The sequence below is a fragment of the Colletes gigas genome, unplaced genomic scaffold (genome assembly GCF_013123115.1).
Source record: "Colletes gigas isolate AHSC1104 unplaced genomic scaffold, ASM1312311v1 Colletes_gigas_Sc00007, whole genome shotgun sequence".
Taxonomy (NCBI): Eukaryota; Metazoa; Arthropoda; class Insecta; order Hymenoptera; family Colletidae; genus Colletes; species Colletes gigas.
The window spans coordinates 7052558-7070611 of NW_025106636.1; the positions used below are offsets into that span (position 1 = coordinate 7052558).

The following is an 18054-nucleotide window of genomic DNA, read 5'->3' on the forward strand; positions in this document are numbered from 1 at the left end:
CGGCTGAAATTTCGGGCCATTGGGGTGTGAATAATTTACGAACGTTTCACTGGAGAACATTTATTCGATAAACTGTTAAACACAAGTTCGAACGATTCCGCAAAGAGACGTACAATATTCGCTGCGACGAAACGCAAAAAAAAATTTCTGCGTTAGGTGACAATCAGGCTTAATGTAAATTGACATTTGATTCATAGAAGGATACTCGTATATCCGTTTGTTCAACAACGCGTTTAATCGAATTTACAACTGCCAAAAATGTTGTTACTTTCGTGTGTGACAAATGTGCACAGCTGGACAAGTTTCAGTCGGGATACAGTTTGAATAGTTTAATCATTAGTTATATTCTTCTAATACTGGTCCATTTCTATTCTCCTCATCTGAAATGTAAATATCAATGCTTCGGTTGTTATCAAAGAAAAATATTCACAAACGATAAAATTGTTTATACAACACCATTATCAATGAAAGTTTCTAGAAGATCAAGATCGAGAACCGAATGCAAATATTTTGTCTAACTGGCGTTCGATCGTGACTTCCAAAATTATTTAAAATTATGCTTGCCCAGATTTGCAACTGTTATTACAAACGAAATTGGGGATCTCTACTGGGGAGGTGACACCGACGAAATCAATTCCTGATCTGCGCAAAAACCAACGACACTCGTCACATTCTCTCTGTTGATTAAGGAGATGATCAGAAGCGAAAACGCATTTTAATAATAAATTATTCGTCTATAATAGTTACGAGTCTCGAAGAGCTGCTTAAGAAATTTGTTCAGATATATAAAACCACTCGAGGTTAATGATACTAACAAATAGATCTTAGAAAATAAAGCTATAAAGTCCTATGTTATATTTATCTAGAACTAATATTTATAGCAGAAAGTGCAAGCTTTTTAAGTATGGCGCGCGAGTACTCGAGAAGTGACCAACGCACTACGCATGCGCGGCGCCATATTGCCTCACGTGACGTTTAAATAGAAGAACTGCGCCATCACATTTGTTGGGGCCCAAAACCTAATATTAAAACAAAATTCGAAACATCTAAAAACCAAGTGGTTCTATATACCAAAAATGAAATGATTTCTTGACCAGCTCTTCTAAAATTCGAGGTTAAAATAGCGCGTTTCCACTTGTGTTCGACCATCCCCTCGCATACACCGCCAAATATCCCGGCACAGTCACAAGGAAAGAACAGAGATCGGAAAGGAGGCGTTTGAAACTTCAAAACGTGTCTTTATTGGTGCGTTATCGTTATATTTCGTCTGACAACAGAACTCTGTGACATCGAAATAGAGCTACGTCGTTTACGCGAGCTGCTTCGCGGATGGTTCCTCGCACGGTCACCGCGCGAAGCTTCCTCGACGAGTTCCTATTCTAACGAGTCATCCTCGTCTTCCGACATCCTCTTGCCAAGTCCGAAGTGGTATCTCTGGCCAAACACGTCGTTCGGTCTCTTTCCGTTCCCCGCGGGTTCGCCTGCCGCCAGACGTACCGCCCTCTTGCCCAATCCAAAGCTGTACGGCTGTATGCCCCGTTTCTCCTCGAGGAAGTCGTCGGTGTTGTCCTGCGAGCGGTAAGCCAGCCCGTTGAGGGGCACGTAGTCCAGGTTCATTCTCATCGGGTAGTCCGCGTTGTCGGTCCGTTTGCCCAAACCGAAACTGTACTGCTTCGTCCGTTTGCCCAGCCCGAAGGAGTACTGGCGTCCTCTCTGAAAAATCAGAGTCGATGCGTTGATGACCAGTTTTAAATGATAATTTTGACACTTGGTTCGAGTAAAGACATCATTCCCCACAATGATTGGTCAGGTACAGTGCGAAATTTAATAATTTTTAATAGCAGTGTCCACAGGCAATAACGATTCTTATTAAGAACGAATTTTATCCAGTAACGAAAATTACAATGTTTATAGTTTGAGATCATATCGGTACGATAATACTATTAACGTATTGGGGTGGTTCCCCCGATGAGAATGAACCCAAACACGACCTAGTTTGGATTACTTTTAGCGTAAGTAAAACGCGATTCAAATTATTTTCGAGTTTCGCAAATATGCACGCGTGATTAAATATGGTCCAAACTAGATCGTGTTTGGACTCGTTTTCACCGGGAGAATATCGCGAGCGTATCGGTGATACTTTCAGAGCGATATAATGAAATATATTAAAGTATTTATGTATTAGTCGATACTTTGAACTTACTTTGTCGTCACTGTTGTCGACCCAGCGCTTGCCAATGCCGAAATTGTAAACAGGTAGCCTTTTGTACTCGGATACGTAGGTGTATGCCCTCTTCTCGGGGAAGGGCTCGTCGAGACCCGCGGAATTGAGCATCGTATTATAGCGTTGAAGATTCAAGGAAGAAGCTGGTGTTTCTTCCATAGCCGCGGCTGATTTTCCGACGATTCCTACCATGCAAACGAAAGCGACGCTGGACGTCACGAAGCACGTTTTTGACCTCATCTTCGTGCTCTGCTGAATCCTGAACAGACAAAAATATTTTCTTCCTACTTACGAGTGTCGCTGAAAGTTTGCTCGTTAATAATAATTGATGCTACGTCTCGCTCGACAAGGATCATATTTTACTCGGACGCAAATAACATCGGAGGCAATGCGGTTTCTCAATTTCAGATCGACCGGCAAAGTTTGCGATAAAATAACGAACACGGGCCGACGTTGCCACGAAAATTGCTTTCCCGTGATTAGAATCCGTGGGGAATTTGCTTTGTTCCGCGCCTTCCTAGTTCGCAGTGAATCGCCAAGTATCGATTCGTTTCATTTAAAAGGGGGATGATCTCTTTGGTAATTAGAGTTGCTGAACTCGTGGAATCATATGCTTCGATGAACGATGCAGGATAAATAAAAAACGAAAAGGAACTACGATCGGTTCGACCCTGTCCAAGGTCCTCATCGATCCTTTGCTTAAATAGAGTGTTAGACTACTCAGTAAGTATGTTTAACAATTATTAGATACGCCTTTGTTACACTGTCAATTGACGGAATTTAATCCCGACACAAGCCCCGAATACCTGTGAATTCATCAGGAAATCGGGAACACAGGGTGTATCGAGCGCGGTCGAATTTGGACGACGTACCGGGCTAATCTGCACGGCATTAGGTATTCGCTATTCGATTTAGAAATAGAGATTAAATGTTGATCCGTCCAGGAATCGTCGTAACCACGATTGCCAACCCCGCTGGTTGATCAATATTCGATGGAAATCACGGTTTTCCTTCGTCGTGTTCGGTTACAGGCTCGATTTAGTGGGATCCGAGCTGCGGATCCAACGTGGGTAGACGTCCAAATTCGATCAGCTGGGCTTAATGACAATCGCTAGGAAATTAATGAAATTATTGGGCAGCGCGTGGACCAGTGTGTGAAATCACGACCTGAGGTATTGGTCGATTAAAGGACTAAATTACAACCGACGTGGAAAGGCCCACTGTTGTAGAGCGTCGATGGGTTTGCCGTGGCCTAACGTTTGACAAGCGTGACTCAAAATGCTGCACCGTGTTGGTCGAAAACGGTCGTTTCCCGATTTATGAGTTCATAAGCCTTGATTAAGTCGAAGACTATTATTTAATAATTTCATCAATGTTCGTACAGTCGCGTTGAAATTAATTCCTCCGGGCTGTTAGCTGCATCGATTAGCCCGCCAGATCCTCGTTACGAAACCGGTGAAATTTGCACGGGCAACATTTTCCCGGGCGTTTCATTTCTCGCAAGATGTCTTGGAAATTAAATCGGCCTCGATTTAAAGTGGCAATTCCGTCGAGGAGAAGGCCAATACGGGAAAGCTCAAATACGTGTTCTCGGGTCTCGTTTCGTGTAATTTGCACGGTCTATAATCGCCACACCGTGGTTCCAGGAGATCCGAATTCTTCTAAAGCACCAAAATAAATTCTACCCCTTGAATCGATACATTATTATTAAATTACAGAAATTGTCACTTGAAAGCGGGCAGCAATGTGTAGTACGGTATTCCCCGCTTTCAAGTGACAATATTTGTATCGGATTCAAGCAACCGAATTATCTACTCCATTGTCTGTGGACGATCCTTAATTTCTTTGGGTCGTGATAAAAGTAGCTTTGATGTGAACTGGGTAGTACTGATTTTGTCACTTGAAAGCGGGCAGTAATGTGTATTACAGTATTCCCCGCTTTCAAGTGACAGTATTTGTATCGGAATCAAGCAACCGAATTATCTACTCCATTGTTTGTGGACGATCCTTAATTTCGTTGGGTCGTGATAAAAGTAGCTTTGATGTGAACTGGGTAGTACTGATTTTGTCACTTGAAAGCGGGCAGTAATGTGTATTACAGTATTCCCCGCTTTCAAGTGACAGTATTTGTATCGGAATCAAGCAACCGAATTATCTACTCCATTGTTTGTGGACGATCCTTAATTTCTTTGAGTCGTGATAAAAGTAGCCCGCTTTGATGCGAACTGGGTGGTACTGATTTTGTCACTTGAAAGCGGGCAGCGGTGTAAAAAGCGTTGGAGTTGTCGTTATTGAATACAAATAGATACGAGGTAGTATGTAAAAAAATTGGAATCTCAAAGAGGAATCAATAAATCTTTTTTTTCAATTTATTATAAAATTTCTTTTCCCCCAAAGCTACATTTTGCTACACTTGATCCTCCTACGTTTGTCACTCGCACCAACGATCCGGTTTTATAATTCCATCTTCAAAGAACTGGGAATTACTGTCCCCATCCATTTTCGTTATCAGGTGAAGTGGAACAAAATGTAGGACGTCGGATTAAAGAAACACCTTTCCGTCCCTTTGAGGATGGAACTGAAAAGCTAGTTTATAAATAGAACGAGCATGCAAATTTCATTTGTTTCTTTATTTGGCGAACGACTCGATTAATATATAACCAGAAGTAATGTTTACGCCTTAAGTCCGTGGCAAGAATTGCCACTTGAAAGCGGGGATTACTGCAATACTCAATAATACCCGCTTTCAAGTGACAATGTCTGCCGTTTAGCAACATTCGACGAATGAAATCGTGCTTCATCGTTTCCTCGTTCCTCCATTTATTTACTCAATTAAATTTCACTGCAAATTGATATCAACCGCAAAATAAAAATGCGTGACCGGATGTGTTTAAAAAATAAATTACAGCGCGGCGACGCCTAGCGTCCTAACACCTGTTGCGACGATCGATTTCGTTTCCCATAGTGTTTCTGTCTTTGTATCGCGGTTTTTAAGTGTTGTGCTCTAATATCTGTTCATTATTCGTTGGTTTTATTGGTTGTTTATTATACTAATACAATTTTGCCGGTCTCTGAGCCTTTATGTACCGTACGAGATGACTAATGACAGTGTAACACCTCGCGAGTCTCTTATTACCTTCGAAATTATATATTCAAATTTTAATATTTTTTACACTCTCGAATTCTGCAAATATTTTCGCGAAATTAATTTTAGCGCTCCACAACAACAACAATGATGGAATAGAAAGCACAATGGAACACTGATCGCCGTTTAGCATTATTAATAACGGATTTTGCAGAATTAGAACGCGCTAGGAAAGCCTGTTTCCGTGAATTTCTTTCTTCCGGTCGCGTTTCCCAATGCAATTTCCGCGTCCGTGCGCGATAAATGGCCGTAGTTCTGACGGAGGCTTTCACGATACGTGGCGTAACGAAGTGGATTATTACCAGCCGTGTGCAGACGTGTATGCAAACAACGGGCAACGAGGGGCACGGTGTCGGATCGATACGGAAGAATTACAAAATATCGAGACTCGCGACCAGACTAATTCGATTATCGTTTGAAAATACTCAGTCGGAGGCAGAAATCTGGCCATCGATTCACGACGATATTTATTCGTTACGCGTTCACGGCCCGTAAGAATGGCTAAGATAATGGCCAGAAAGGCTACACGCGAATGGAATTCATCGAAGGAAACCAGGGAACCTTAATAGAAGGTACTGTCGATCGTAGAAGTTTGCATAGATCCGATACATTATCAAAAAACTCGAACAATTTAAAAAAAATGTTTTCTAAAAATTTAGAACAGCTTCTTCAACTTATATATTGTTTTCAGGGTCCCAGACTGCCGAATGCAACGATGGATTCGAGATCGAAGCGGACCGATGCGTCTGGCCGTCGACGATCGTTTAATAAGTATCCTTTTCTTTAAATATTGAAGAATAAGACTATCCACAAAATGTCGAGATTACAAACACTTGTCAGAATGTCTAAATAATATATATAAAAAATTTTTCAGCCTCTCGCGAAGCCATCGAAATTCAACGCCCTGGAAAACTATCAAGAGAGAAACGGTAATAAAGTTTCTAATTTTGCTCGAGCGAGAAATCAAGTTTATTCGATCGGAGGTGCACGATAAAATGCGTGACTTTTTTTACGCATGCCACGTCCAATTTAACGTTGTCTCATGGTTTCGTTTTGTTCGAGCGTATAAACGACGTATGTACAGGACGATAGACGTCGTCTGAATGGCTGGCTCATATTCTGCGAAACGTTTCACGGCATAATAATATATATATGGTACTATCGATGAAAATTCGCGATAAGTACGACAATGAACGACCAAAGATCCTTGACAGATCTATTGTTTGCGTTTGAAAATAATTTATCGAACGACAAAGAGCTGACGAACTTTGGAATTAAATAACTTTTGTGTGTTGCCGGATATTTCGCATGAATTCAGCTAGCCTCCCCGTGCAACAGTGTACATATCTAATTTTAGACGTAGAAATTCAAAAACAAAATGTCTGTGAATAGCGAGCGTGTTAAAGAAAATACAGAAAATATTTGAACAAAATGTATTCAGTAAGATGCGATGAGATATTTCGATTCCATGTTCGATTAATATCTTCAACGTTACGTAGAACCGAATAAATCTTTTACAGAATACCGAATCGAGTAAGCTGCAATAAAATTCGTATAATACGGAATCGTTACGTTCAACCGAGCACTGAAGCGAAACACTACAAGTTGGCTTTAATCAATTTTCAGTCTCTGCGTCAACAATTAATCGAATATATCTTATCCGCATGCAAATCACTCGCACCGTATAAAAGTAATCAGATTATCCCGGTTACCTTGCCTCCGACGATCCCACTTAACATTGTGACAGTTACCTGGAAGGAATCGTCGTTCGCGAGCTTAAAACTCGGGATTAAGCGGAGCTCTCGAAAGTCCTTCGCGAGTTCTTGGAGGATTAGATACTCCTCTCGAGGGCGGTGAGGCTATTTTTCGCAGCAGATTACCGCGTCGTGTCGCGAAAAATTTGAAACCGTCAAAAACTAAAGGAATAAGCCTAAAGGATATTCACCTCGATGATATCGGATAATTGTCATTCACTGTTTAAACCTCGTTCCCTCCCTCCCGTCGCTTGATTGATCGATGGAATGGTATCGCGCGGTCTTGAAACACGCGTTTACATAATCCGACCTATAGTCGACTGATTGTCCGCGGCAGTAGGTTTCAAGGACTTGTATGGCATCGACGAGCAACGTGCTATGTCGAAACGCGTCGCTACATGGTGCATCAGTGGTCCAAGATGGAAGTTTCACGAAGAAAGAGAGGACAAGTGACACTATTAAATGATTCACCGTGGAAAAACAAGTGAAAAATGTAGAAGAAAATTTTTCTGTAAGTAGCCTCGTTTTCGAGAAAAACTAATTCGAAAATTTAACCACCTCCACTTCCCTGACAGCCAATGGCGAGTGACCTGTGCACTCACGAATTCTCCGAGGCGCCATCGTGGTAATTTCATTGACACTAACAGTTTCGATTGATGGTAAGGTAGGATAATGAAAAACATAACCTATTAACGTTTTTTAAAACATATAGGTAGCAACAGCAGTAATAGTTTAACTTTAATCTGACCTAAAACCTAGTAGTTCGCTCAGACTTAATCTATAACAGGTAGACGTTTAGTAGCTAACTAAAATGTAATTGAAGCCGTAGAAGCAGTATTAGGAGTACTAGATCCTAATCAGGTATAACCTGAGACCTAGAGGTAGTAGTGGGATATCTGATCCTAAGATATACAGGACTACTTATTAGTAGACGTACTTAACTCAGATGGAATTTAACGCATAGTGACATTTGTAGTAGTATTGGCTGAGACTTAAAGGAACCCACAGGTGGTGGTTACACTAGACACGACTTAGATCTCATTCAAGACCTAGAGACAACAAGTATATTTAGATCTAAAAGCTAGCAGGTGACACAAATGTCTTCTTAACCCAGAGGGCAGGAAGAATCGATGACATCGATGTTCCCCTCTTTCTGTCACCTGGTAGTTACCCACGGCCATTTGTGCCACATTTCCGGATATAACTCAAAGCCAAATCCAGATCTGATCAGCCTAATCTAGCCTAGGCCCAGTCTTATCCAATATCTAATTAGGATCTAATTTACAAATAGACCTGCTCCAAATTTAATCTAGATACAACTCAAGGCATTTATGAACGATTATCCACACGTTTTCGGTTCTCACACCCAAAATGGCGGACAGTCACGGTCAACGACCCAGAGATCCGGTTCTAAAATCGCAGAGTTATTTTTTCCAGATTATCGAGAAGGAGGAAACCGTGTCTGGTGATTCGTCGACGCCGAGGAGAGAGCATCCTCTATCCAGAGAGTCTCTATCGCCCCTCCGGCTGATTTAAAGCGACTGCAGACGCTTCCCGGCGTAAATCAGGCCAGTCGTGGCCAATTCGCAGAATTTGCAAGCGGAATTGCAACCGACGGGGCTGAATGAGAAAAAGGAGAGTCCTGTAGACCGAAGGGCACACGGACGGTCTATTTGCGAGAGTCACGTAAGCTTTTCTGACCCCCAGCAGGATGTCGAGTCTCTCTAATACCAGCGACGCTTTTCTATGATCTACTCCGTGGCCGGAAATGAGATTAACGCACCCTTCGACGTGCCTGAGGCTGGGCCAACAGCGATTCACTAATTAAATTTTAAGCTGTCTCTTACTTTCCCCGGTCGAGCTTGGTCACCCTTGTTGACGGACACCCACGTGCCTTCCATTTCCCGCTAATGAGATCGAATTTTCTCCAAGACGAGATCGACTGTCTTGGACGAACGTTCTCCTTTTTTTTTTTTTTGCAGAGTTATCGATCGATAGACCTTACTTCCAATTTCAGTTTCATCGAAAGGACGTAAATTGAACCTTGCACCCAGGAGTAGACATAAAATTCTTAGTTAATTTTAGAGTTATTTGAGAATTCTTAATTTTGCTTTCTCTACTAGTGGCTAGAAATAATTAAAGGAAACATCTATCAGTTTTGAAAATTGATATAATCCATCGAGTCCGATCAAATGCAATAACGGTTTACCGAAGTTTGTTTAGGAGGATCCGTTCCCTTGTAAAACAACAACAATTTCGAAATCTAGAGCCCCGGCGGGTAAACCTTTCGTTCCCCCCGCGGATGAAGGACGAAACAATACGAAAGGGGTGGTTTGTTGATGAACTGTACGCGGTCACGACCCCTCTCGAAAAGGGTTTGGATGCGTTACTCCCGTTATTACCATCGATCTTATCTCCATCCCGTGAACAAGAACTCGTACTCCGTGGTCCAGAAATGAGATTAACGTCACTTCTCGATATTCCTCCCCCCGGGAGACGAGAAACTTGCCCCCTAGCGTGAAATTAAACCTCGTTAGACCACCGAGTCCCTGCCTCTCGTCGTTCTTTACGACGTTCTCCATAACTTCGGGTTCGCTAGCCTCTGCACTGATTCCTTGAATATATCAAATACACAAAATACGGTTTAAAATTTAGACGAGTGAATTCTTTGCCCAAAAATAAGTCGAAATTATAGAATACATTTATGTCGTACGGTGTTTCCTTTCGAAGAAAATTTAACAATGGTGCCAAGCTGCGCGCGCGCTCGGCAATGGCGCTGCACTTCGCGAGCACACGATCTTCGAAGTCGTTTATCTCGCGAACGAAGACTCGAACAGAAAAATCACGCTGCACACCGTCGGTTTATTTTTCTATCGGGAATCGAACCATCGTCGATTCCATCTCGAATCACGTAAAGCGTATAAATAATATTTCTAGCGAAGTGCTTCGTACATCATTCAGAACCCGTTGGAAGTTCGTCTGATGGTTTTATGTTGATTTTGTAACCGAGGCAAAGGATTAGGACGAAGTTTGCCCCCGGTAAACTTTTTCCGAGCTCTACTTTGCCAAAGATGGAGACGGAATCCTCGATCGATAGTCTTAGTACTCCCGATAATTCCAAGGAGTTTAAGTTTATTATTTCCAACTCCAACTTTCTAACTACAAAGTAAAAGACTGTTGACGCAGAGCGCGGTAACGTGTGTTTTCACTTAATTCAATTAAACTTTCGATGGCTTTCCTTTCCGCCGACTGCGACCTGCGACCGTCGAAACACCGACGCGGGTTTTATCCGGGGGTAGGAAATTACAAGCTCGGACGTTCCGTCGATCCACGACAAAAGGCGTTAGCGATGTATCCGACGCTTTAAGCTATTCCTATTTAATAAATGTCACGCCGACGACGTTCGCGAAACATCAAACGAGGAACGCGGGGGCCGCGCGAAAACAGTGACGACACAAGAACCACGATGACTCATAAAAATCGCAATGTTCCGTTATATTACTCGCGTTGTAAAGAACGTCGCTCGACGAATTTCACGTACGGCGTGGCATTTCCAATAACCGTGTTGCTATCTGCCAGTGGTATGGTCCGCGGAAACGATAGCAATCTCGTTACAGTGCACCGTGGAAAAATCGACCCTTTCCACCCCCTCTCTACCCCATACCTTTTGTTAGAAATAAAGTCAATTCGCAAGTTATGACCTTTCGTCATAACTTAGAAACCTTCCATGGACGGGGATATCGACGAACATCGGAGAAAATGTCCTCGAATCTTTTCAAGAGATTAACACCACCTTTGTACATATTTTTTGTATTTTCTATAGCTCAACAAATGATATTTTTACACGATGGCTTGTTATCGTTGCGTTCCAGACGCATCGGTCCGAAGTTAAAATTCGTCCCAATCGTAAATCCAATGTTATATTCAGGTATCTAGCATGGCATAGGTCACGTTTAAACGCAAAAAACTATAATTCCGACCGAGAAGCCTGACGCGAGCAGAATCGGGCGCGCAACGATGCCAAATATGTACATCGAAATGCATACTCGACTAAACGACACTTCCGTAAGTAAACCTGGTGGAACGTAGATTGTTTCGACCGAGGCAGAACCCGACCTGATTAGCCCAGTTTCGGATTTCATTCGCGTGAAATAATGCGGCAGCTAGAAGTAATAGCGCGTGTTATACGCGCGCGAGTGCAGAGCTTATAAGCTACAAAAAGTCCGGCAATAACGTGGCTCTAATAACCACGCTTGATCCGCGCGTTTCTCTTTTCCTTTTGTCTATTCCCGTGCCACCCCTATGGCGCCGTTCCTTCCATTATCTTTTATTTTTCCCGTGTCGGGTTCGCGGAGCATCGGTTTTTCGGGCGGAGATGCCACGACGCACACGCGTCGTCGGCTATTACACGATCCTCGTTGCCTCTTTCCCAGCAATATTCGCCCCAATTTGTCGAACACGCGACACGAATTACGTGGTGACACCCTGGATTGGGACGACGACGCGATTTATCGCCACGAACCGACGGGAACCTACGGGTGAGCAATTTGAATTTGTTTTCGTGTCGCTGACAAGAAACGTCCACCGTCGATTGTAACGAAATTTTGTAGGCTCACATGGCGATCACGCGTGAGGGAAACGTGTTTATTTTTAGCACCCAGATACTCAAGTTTAAGGGGTGAAACCACCCCTCGCGAGACTCACTCCGGTATTCTATTTCGAGAACTATTGGGGACACAAGTAGTTTTAACAAATTCTTTATGATTTCTGTTGGAAATTGTTGTTTAGTTTGTCTGTTAATTAATTTACGAACATAGAGCTGCTACGTCTAGCTAAAAAAGCTTCACCAGTATGTTAGTTTCGCAACCTACAAGGAACCGTCGTCCTAAATTTGGCCACGTCTCATATGGTACGCTAATGAATAAACATGTGTAACATCCTGGCCCCGAGCAATGACTCGACCTATCACGAGTAAATGTTCCAGTATTTCGGCCCCTTAATACGTGTTTACATTGTATCATCTCTGTATCTCATGAGAGGTAAAAATGAAAGGGGAACAAATAAGGAAGTCGACCCTAATAGATGTGGACTTTGCTTATTGGAAATATTGTTACAAACAAAAATAATACACTCTTTCAACAATGGCAGCTTCTATCAGGGATGCAAATATTTTTGTATAACTTTTGTGATCGCAAAGTCAACCAGTCAAATTGTTTCTCGACGCTGCTAGTATTAAAAACAAATTAGTATTTTTAATGTGAACGAAAGTAGTAGAGACATGGGCTGAGAAATATCGACTAATTCTACTGCGTCGAATGGTTGACTCGTACTACTGCGATCTTGGAATAGTCTCTCTTAGCTTCTAACGGAAAGATTTCCATTAAATTCGGTGAAACTGTTTATATTAATAACCAGGGTGCTCCAAAAATAAATGGTGGACCATTTTGGAATATATTTGACACATTGATTAACGCATTTTTCAAAGCGCGAATAATTTGAAATGCATTAAACAACGTCGCGTTGTTGCATATTTTCCAATCACGTCGACCCGAAGTTTCAACTAATATCCCAAGTATCTCGACAACGCCGAACAACCAACGGAACTTTCGCGTTTGACTGCAAGCCCTCGATTATCTCCCCTCTATCGAAGGCGGCGCCGTCGGAACACGGGAAGAAAAAGCGTCTCGCGACGGAAAGATTGCAGCTGACGACTTTTTCGCTCGCGAACTTCGTTGGAACGGAAGTTTCGATATCAATTCTCGCGACAACGATCATAAACAACGAACGCGATCCTCTGGAACGATACGGGCGACTCCGAGTCTCGTTGCTGGCAATTGCCAGACGTTAAATTACTAAATTACGACTCGAGATTGATTTCTTAAACAGAATTCTGCTCTTACGTACCAATTGCAAACAGTTTTCTCCATTGTTCACTGTATTACCGCGTACAAAACATTTCGTAAGTACGAATCGATAATTAAATCGCGAAGAAAATCTATTTGTTTAATTTATTTAATGTGTTTAAAAATTTTGTTGTAGTTTAAATTGTTCCGCTGTAAAAATTGCTAAGTAATTCATTTTTTAGCGTTTGACTCTAAATTAACCACACTGCATGCATTGAAAAACGTGATGCGATCAAATATGGCGACTAGAGTTCATCGATAGTCGATCAACGTTTTCAAAATATGTTTGCGTGACATTCTATCTTTTTAATTAAATTATTGTTCCATTTCAAGATGAGAATTGTGCAATTCTGAAGAAAAGCGGTTCTATTCCCCTTAATTTTAAATGTCACAAGTAATTCTTTAAACGCTCGAGCAACCTTTGCACGCTTGGAAAGCATTAGAATGCCTGGGCTGCAGCCTCGAAATGTTCACAAACGAGCGCCGAGGGAATTTCACGACCGAAGTCGCGGAGCTGAGTCGTTCTGTGCAATAAACAATGGGGTGACGTTTACAGGAACGTGCAATTCAAATTCAGTGAAATTATTATAAAATAGTTCAGAGATATTGTCGATAGGAAATCCTTCTGTGTTATTTGCGATTGTAACTCGAAGGAGCCCGATTACTCGAAGCTACTCATTAATTCGTAGAATAAGAGGCCAATCTCTTTCTATAAATTAAGGAAATTGATACCGTGCTGTCAAAAGGAACGACCAGCCGTGTAATCAAACTAAATTATTACTGCGTGAATTGCGTCGTTCGCGTAAATTATTGCCGTTGCAATATAATTTTCGGAAAATATAAAAAAAGGAGTAATATTATATAGAAGAGAAATTAGGAAATGTAATAACAACGAAGATACTTGAAGAAATTCTAAATACGTTGTTTTAATTCTGGGGAATAGGAACTTTGAGGAGATAATTGAAGAGACACTGAATGGAAACTGCGTTAAAACGGTCGTAACGTTAATTAATCGAGCAAGAAAGTTGGTGCAGTTTTTTATTCATGAGATTCAGAAAGAGGTCACCTGTTGCGCGAAGAAGTAAATGGCGTACGACGGAGAAGCGTAAGGCGATTACAAATTACACTAATTGCTTAAATTCTATAATTTTTAGGCGTTAGGCGCGAAGTTTTAATATTCTTATATTCGGTTCGATTCGTAAATTATTGGAATTCTTCGTAATTTGAGAGAAAAAGTAGTGGAACAATGTCGCTAAATGCAATTGTTCAATTTCGCGTCATATCGAATGCTGAAAAAGCTTCGTCGAATAAACATGGAATAAAGAGTATATTTTCCATCGGCTCGTGCTTGTCCCATTTTCCAGGGTCATTCAGAAATGAGTTTCCCTGATTGTTCCGTGCAGTGTGAAAATACGTACGACTCGACGGGTAAACTTAAATCACGAAGCAACGATATGAAATCGTTGAAATATTCCCGGTGCTTTGTGACGTGAGTTGGAACTAAATCGACTGGAAAGAAATTTCGTTACGAGAACGCCAATAATGCTTGTATGTTTCCATTGTGTCGAATATAGAATTTACCGTGTTCTCGAGTCGATCAAATCGTAGTGCATTTTTCTTTTTATTAGCAGATTATAGAAACTTGCACGGATTCTTCAAATACTTCCAGAACATAAATTTTACGATACACTAGCTCAACACAGTACAGTGGAAATTTTTATTTCTAATCAGATGTCACTTCGAGAAGCTACTTTGGTTTTGAAAATTAAAAACACTACAGTATCGATGTTTCCAAACTGGATATTTAGGATGCACAGAATAGTACCTCGATATAGGACGAAGTTAGAGGCTCGTTTATTGTTCGCTAGATTTCAATTTGTAATCAGGACCACTTCAACAACAGGTTATTATTACTACTCTAGCACAGTAGAAAGATGTCAATTTGAATTTTTAATTAAAAAACACTTGGACAACTGGACATACGAATGGAAATTAAATATTCGAAAAGTCACTTTTCCATAAAAATTTCCAATCCCAAAAGTGAGACACAGAGACCACTGCTCTGACTATAAAAAATTCCAGTGAACACCTGCCATTTTGGATATACAATCGACGAACACTTGCAAATTTTATGAACGGAAATATTAAAAAATAACTATTGACGACACTGTGGAAGTTTGAAAAGTGGTAAATTTGATTTTAAGAAGCACTTGGACGTCACGTATCGCGGGAAAGAGGGCTCGAAGGTACACTGATCGGGTATCTGCCTAATCCATGGATGGAATCGCGTCTTTTGAAGAAAGAAGCCGCTCACCTGTTGCTGGGTTAAAGCGACGGGATGAGTTGGTGGTCCTCGGGGAATCGCAGACCGCCGGTTTGACTCTCGCGAACGGGGCTGGATGGATCCTCACGTGACTTGCAGCTGAAGGAACGTCGGGGTTGACTGGACGACGCTGGGCACCGCAACTTAGCTGTCTACGCGGGAATGGTGAGCAGGGTATCGCGACGCCACCCTTTATACGTGTGTGAGCGCCGATGGTACTGTCTCTTTCCGTCTTGGGCATCCCCTATGCCTCTGTTCGCGGTCCTGTCTTCCACCCGCGGCGTTTCCTTCCGTTTGCGCATACGCGCGGTCCGACGTCGACCATGGGCATTCAATTCTCTCTGTTGCAAGCTTCGAGCAAGTTGGTCTCGCGTTATGGCTCGAATCACTCCGAACCCTTTAACGGAAGCAAACTTCTCTAAGTAACGTGTTCGATAGTTTGAGAACGGTTGGTTGTAACGTTCGAAGCACTAAACCATAGAGAAACCGGTGCAACGATTAGGAGTAGCTGTTTTTTTGTTTTAAAAAATAAAAATGTTAGCACGATCGGAGTGTGAAATGTCTTGAAATTGTCGTTTGACAGGGTTTAGAGACACGGGTTTGAGAAGTTTGGGATTGAATCATTGTGCAAGTTGGCCACGTGTCTTTTTTATTAGTATAAATTAATGGGATGACGAATAGATTTAGTCAAAAATTTTGGTAAAAGTGTAATTGAACTTCCATTGGGTGGATGTTTAGTACAACTGGGATAACTCTTTAAAATTGCGTGCTTGATGGTTGGGAGTAGTTTGAGATCGTACGATGTCTTTCTAATCAATCTAAATTAAATTCAAAGTTTGGTTTAAAGATCGGTAAAGTGCAGTTCAATTTCTGCTGGTTGATTATTGAGTGTTATTGCTAGCGTTATAGGTCAAATCGCTGACACGCCTCTAACGGACGCCAAATTCTCTAAGCACATAACTTGTTGGATAGTTTGAGCGGTTGGTTATAGGGTTTAATGCGATAAGCCACTAGTTAGCTAAGAAGCTTGGAACCTGTAGGTTAGAAAATGTCCTTTTCTGTAGAAAACAAAACTATTAACACGATAGGGGTATATGCAAGTTGGCTAGCGTTGTATTAGCTCATGTATGAAGCTCAGTATTGTCAGATGTCCCTTTTACCATAGAAAAGGAATTTTAATTTAATGGGAAGACAAATATCAGTTCAACTTTTATAGTATTTAATTTTCAGTTAGTTTCAAACAGCTTCAAACTTTGGGGTGGTATTTGTACACTCACCTCTGGCGATAGACTATGATGCATGGAACTATGGGAATGCTTTATCAAAGTTGGACTTAAAATAGAAATTTATTATAAATGACCAGTCCAGTATTATTCAGTACACCTAATTACATTTTACGTTTACTTAGCTTCTTTTAAAAAGACATTCCGATAATATTTCTTATTCTTGAACATCCTTCTGAATGTATAGCCCATTGTTTCAGTGGCTGGCGTCAGCTCGCCATTCTGGTATCCAAGTTTTGGATTGTCTTTTCTCATGTATTGTTTCATGTCTCTTGCAATGCTCGTCACAGATGCTCTCGAGGCTTCGTGTACTGTAATGAACCCACCCATCCAGTTCCTTCCACAGAAGTTATAGGAGATAGCCACACCGTATTACAAACGACTGCTGAATTGTGGTACTCTATATTACAATCAGTATATTTAGAACCCTTAATTTAATTTAAAAAGCACATGCCCAATTGTTATTTCAGATTAAATTTACGACACCCCTTTAACTGCATTCAAAATCAATCACCAAAATACCCTAGGTACCGACTTCACGAAAATAAAAAAGTTTTGAAATCGAACGTTCCGAATTAAAAAAATTTAAATCTAAGTTTGCAATTGGGGATTCAAAAAGCTCCCCAAATATTAATTTGGATAAGAATAAGAAATCAAAGCTATCATGGTGATTTCTGGCGTTAAGTTTCCAAAATTTGTTTGAAATTTGAAGCGATTCAGAGAGTCTCGAACCTATCGCTAGTGACGACACACCGTGCCTATCTCGTGGACCACCTGACACGCATATATGCATTTTCGTAGATCATCCCTCTTCCCATTCCGCCATCCTTTCCAACGACAGTACACCCACGCACGACCCGTCGTTTCGTAGGTATTTTTGTTCTCTTTACTACTCGCTTTTTTGCTTTCCACGGCGCAGGCAACAGGTCGATCGTCTCACCCTTTCCCCCTCGAAATGCCAGCTCGGCTGTTTTCAGCCCTCGCGAGTTGGAACATTCACGGTTTCAGTGGAAATCTCGGACGCTGGTTAATTAAATTGTAAAACAACTAATTGCAGCAAATTTGTGAACTCTATGCTACGATAAACTGGAACTAATTTATTCCTTAAATTACTCTCCGGTAGAAACATAAATAATTTACATAGTTTAATATTACGTCTAAAAATGAATCACATTACAAAATTTTGCATGAAATTAAATATAATTGCTAACATTCGTTTTTATAAACATTAAATGTAGTATCGGATGTAATTTAATTATAATTGTAATTGAAAAAGAGACGTCATGTTATGTAGATACTCCCGATTCCCAGAAAAACTCTAAATATGCAGGATACCCGATAGTTGGTAATGCGAGCTCCAGCATAGTGATTCTACATGAAAAACTGTGTAAAAAATATAGAATAAAGTTTTTGCGTGCGACA

At 41.3% G+C, this 18054-nt stretch overlaps 1 protein-coding gene across 1 annotated transcript; it reads right to left on the reverse strand.

Annotated features, from left to right (window-relative positions):
- Positions 1 to 123: 123 nt before the first annotated feature.
- LOC122396126 (allatostatins) lies at positions 124 to 15498 on the reverse strand. The gene is made up of 3 exons (XM_043394264.1): positions 15341 to 15498; positions 2204 to 2483; positions 124 to 1713 (listed from the first exon to the last, which is right to left on the reverse strand). The coding sequence occupies exons 2-3, from the start codon at positions 2462 to 2464 to the stop codon at positions 1375 to 1377; spliced, it is 600 nt and encodes a 199-aa protein (XP_043250199.1). The 5' UTR covers positions 2465 to 2483; positions 15341 to 15498; the 3' UTR covers positions 124 to 1374.
- Positions 15499 to 18054: the final 2556 nt, after the last annotated feature.

What these genes read in the sequence shown, in the direction of transcription:
- LOC122396126 (XM_043394264.1), bottom strand. Translation starts at nt 2,464, where the DNA reads ATGAGGTCAAAAACGTGCTTCGTGACGTCCAGCGTCGCTTTCGTTTGC. An exon ending in TCGACAACAGTGACGACAAA is followed by an intron (nt 1,714 to 2,203) that starts GTAAGTTCAAAG and finishes CTGATTTTTCAG; the next exon opens with AGAGGACGCCAGTACTCCTT.